This window comes from Macadamia integrifolia, unplaced genomic scaffold, assembly GCF_013358625.1.
Source record: "Macadamia integrifolia cultivar HAES 741 unplaced genomic scaffold, SCU_Mint_v3 scaffold2519, whole genome shotgun sequence".
NCBI classification, from domain to species: Eukaryota; Viridiplantae; Streptophyta; class Magnoliopsida; order Proteales; family Proteaceae; genus Macadamia; species Macadamia integrifolia.
The window spans coordinates 54478-58653 of NW_024868769.1; the positions used below are offsets into that span (position 1 = coordinate 54478).

At 35.2% G+C, this 4176-nt stretch overlaps 1 protein-coding gene across 3 annotated transcripts in view; it reads right to left on the reverse strand.

Annotated features, from left to right (window-relative positions):
• Nucleotides 1–316: 316 nt before the first annotated feature.
• The window catches only part of LOC122066666 (mechanosensitive ion channel protein 10-like), a 12650-nt gene continuing 8790 nt past the window's right edge, over nucleotides 317–4176 (reverse strand). For all 3 annotated transcript variants that reach the window (XM_042630515.1, XM_042630514.1, XM_042630513.1), the window contains 4 exons: nucleotides 2585–2708; nucleotides 2191–2484; nucleotides 1402–1604; nucleotides 317–784 (listed from right to left, as the gene is read on the reverse strand). In XM_042630515.1, the coding sequence (XP_042486449.1) occupies nucleotides 514–784; nucleotides 1402–1604; nucleotides 2191–2484; nucleotides 2585–2708 (892 nt within the window). In that variant the 3' untranslated portion in view covers nucleotides 317–513. The remainder of the gene's footprint in view (nucleotides 785–1401; nucleotides 1605–2190; nucleotides 2485–2584; nucleotides 2709–4176) is intronic.

Here is a 4176-nt window from a genome sequence, read left to right on the forward strand (position 1 = left end):
GAATAGGATTTTAGGGATTCTATTATAAATAGAATAGTGATGGTTCCTGCCGTCATTACTTACGTAACTAATTATTTTAGGAGCACTGCTTTCTCACAAGAGTAAGTGCACATAGAGAGAAAATCCCAGAGTAAGAGGCTGCAGAAGATCTCAGTAGAAGAACTCTAATTACATAGCTCTTCATCACTATTCGTGAGGTTATTATCAATATTGGTTTAGGGACTCCACTCAGGCTCAACAGGTATGGGGTTAATTTCTTTTATCATAAGTTCTTGTATTCTAAACACTATGGGGTTGTTCATATAATTCTATAGAATAGAATCACTAACAAGCATATGTAGATTTTTCATAAAATGAAAATTATTATACACGATGAAGTTGATTAACTATCAAGATATGCACCACACCTTACCTCTTACAATCCCACCATTATATATATATATATATATATAAGGCTGAATTTATCGTTGTTGTTATTGTTAAAACCATGGATAAATTTATAACACCACATGATCAAGAATGCATTGGCATCCTCTCGTTGGCCATATGAAATTGGGTGAGATGGACCTCCTGAGGGAGAAGGTGGTACTTAATTCCAAGGTTTTCGAAAATCTTCTTCAGCTCCAAGATAAGCTCTGTTCTCCTATTATTCCGTTCGCCATAGTTCTGGTGATTCATTGTGTGTAGGACACACAAACACATCTTCATCTTGTTTATGTTCTCAATCTCTTTAACTATCACTGAGTGCTTTGGGTTCCAATACTTTGGCTTGCTCTCTATGTATCTGCATTCAACAAGAACAATTTCATTCTTCAAAAAAAAAAAAAAAAAATAAAAAAAAAAAAGGCTATGTTTGGAAGCCAAAAAAAGAAAAGAAAAAAAATTGAAATTTTTTGAATTTGAAGAGAAGGATAGACAAATAAAAAAATCATTGTGTAATTATGATTTTTGTCTTATTATATCTTTTGTACTATTTTCTTTTTTTGGTTACCAATCATAACCTAAAATGATCAACATAAGAAAAACACTAAGGATATGTTTCGTAGCCAAGAAAAAAATTGCAAAAGACATAAGAAAACAAAAATCATAATTACACAATGATTTTTTTTTTATGCTCTATCTCTCTTCGATTTCAAGTTTTTTTGAGTTCTTTCTTTTTCTTTTTCTTTGGCTTCCAAACATAGCCTAATGTAGTTTTTCTTTGGCGAGGAAGAACATATGCTATGGGACTAAGAGACGAATAAAAAGTCGTGCACGGAAGCCAATAGGAAGAATATATGCTATGGGGGTGGGACGATCATTTTGCCCCCCTCTATGTCTAGAGGTAGGCACCATGCTCCCCCACAAAGAATTTTTCCTAAAATATTATATAGAAAAAGTAGCATAAGAAGAGATGCTTACGCATATATGGCCTTCTTAAGAGCTGTTACAGTCTCAATAGATGTAGAGATATCAATAGTAAAATCAATGGTGTCTGCCATCTCTGGACTTCTATAAAAATTGCTGATAGGCTTCGTGAGCAGAACAGAGTTGGGATAGTAAATCTTTTCATTGTCATAACGGAGAAACACAGTTGTCAATATATTCATCTCCTCAACAATCATCTGTGGAAACAACATATGCAAAAGGCAATGTAAAAAAGTGAAAAATCAAACTTTTAGGCTCCATTTTGTTCAAACAAAGAAGGAAAATATTTACAGATAGAGGCAATGTCATGAAAGTAAATTAATAAAATTGTGTGGAGATTACAATACAAAAAATATTTAATTGGGCCTTTCTAGGCCTCACTATGCCGAATGAAGTATGACGTTTCACTATTTTCTAAATTTTGTCCATGTGATAGAGGACTCTACATCTATCTCAATGACCAAATTTTAATCCAAAGTAAGCAAGGAATGTTGGTCAAACTCTAAACCAAAGTTATATTAAAAATTACCAAAATGCCATCAAATTGAAGTTGAATATGAAATACAAGATGCCATTTCTTATAATTTTAGCTACTTCCTCTATTCAATGTAAGCTAAAAACGTACCAAAGGCTGGGATGTTTACATGGTCTTTTATCATATGGACTAACCCATATATCGCTATGTGACAAATATTGAAATGTTATACTCCACTAGGCATAGTGACGGAAAGAAAACTCTCTAACCAAAAATTTAATTATTGGAGCTAGTGTAGATATAGTTACCTGAACACCTTCGATAACGCAGCGATCACCAACGTCGAAAGGGTGCATGACAAAGACAAAGATGATGGACTCAAAGATAGTCTTGCAAGTGTTCTGGAACATGAAACCTACTAGTAAAAGCTGAGATGTAACCACTAGGATGACCTTGGTTGTAGCCAGCCCCATCACTAGAAGGGAAACCACAATTATGATCACACTAACAATGGCACTAGCTAACTTATGAAGTTGCTGCACTGCTGTCTTCGTGTCATTAAGTGAATGTGCTAGAGATTTTCGTTCAATGTAAGCTCTTACCTGCATGTGATTAATTAAATCATATAATACATAACCTAGTGTCTATGATCATATATATGCATGATATAATTGAGGGCTAGTGATATTGTGGCTTAATTACCACCCAATTCCTGAAAGAAGATTTTCTGATCTGTCCAATCTCCAATGCTCCTTCAAAGAGAGGGAATATGGTATGGACCTCTTCCCTCCTCAAGAACCTCATCAGATCCTCTTCTTCGATATATCTGCAATTACAAAATTCAAAATAATACCACTCATTGCCAAGAAGCTAGGTGACCTGCTGGGTGCCACAAATAGGAACAACAGTCAATTCTACATGTATGGATATTGAAGCCAAAATGAAACCAACTCAATTTTGGATGCTAGGGAGAGAGAGAGAGAGAGAGAGAGAGAGAGAGAGAGAGAGAGAGAGAGAGAGAGTTAGATGCTGGAGAATCCAAACTAATATGAATTCATGTCTCTACCTTCATGAGCAGGCTGTGAAGTCATCCTATTAGAAAACACAACAGAAGCAGAAGAATAAGAACATTTTATTAAACTTGCCTAATGACCCAATTTGAACCTAAAATCTTTAAGCCCTACACTAATAACCAAATAATTGTTACCATACATTAGTGATGAATCCATGGTTCAAACCTTGAAATAAAATGCAAAGTGATCTTAATTGAGAAACCTTTCAGTGAGTTTTGGATTTGTGCTACTAAGAGAGGGACCAAATGGTTACTTAGGAGCTAGTTGAATGGGGTTATTGATCCTAGCTCTAGGAAGGTGTGGAGTTCTTCACCCAAAAAGAAGAAAAAAAAAGGGAAGTTGTGGAGTTTTATTTGGAAGTTGAAGGTGTATCGATCCTACATTTCTATGTTTTTGTGGAAGGTCTTAATGGGTGCCTTGGGTGGTAAAGGCAGGATTTCTTGTTTTACTTCTATGGATCCGTTTTGTGTTTTTTGTAAAGTGGAATTTAAACTCAATGACATCTACTATTTTGTGACTTTATTAAACGGAAATGGGCAGCTGGACCTTTAGGATTGAGGCTAAACACCTTCATCCATTCTCCGACCTTCGTTTGATCAAGTCATTGCTTCTAGATTATTCTCTTTCGAATTCTTAAAATACAATTTCTTTTATATATTAGAGGGAAAAAAGAACACTACCTCCTAATGTACCCTATGCCCACACACAATGGGGAAGAGGAGCTGGGCTTTGAATAGATGCCCATGTCCAGACTCCACTTCCCCATATATGTGGGTGTAAGGTACACTAGGTGGTAGCATTCTTTAACCCATATTATGGCTATCATCTTTTATTACATTTGGTTGGGCTTTTATAATTGTTTGGGATTTTATAATTGTTGCTCTATCTGACCTTTAATTGCTCATATAGTGATGATGCTTATTTTTTTAACCCTTAAGGACTATCAGAGGTTATCTGATGTAGGATCTCCTATATTAATTTGTGATGGCAGCTATGATCCTATATCTAGTGAAGTTGGATGGGCTTAACTTTATTATTTAACTTTCAGTTTGTGGTGGCCATATAGGATCATGATATTGAAGGGATTCCTAATCAGAACTTTGGGGACTGCAACAGGGCCTGAAAGGAGTGAAGAAACAGGGATGGACAAGCTAGTAGTTTGGATATTGCTAAGGGAATCTCAAGAACTGTTAGGACTATTTTTTTTTTTTTTTTTTTTTT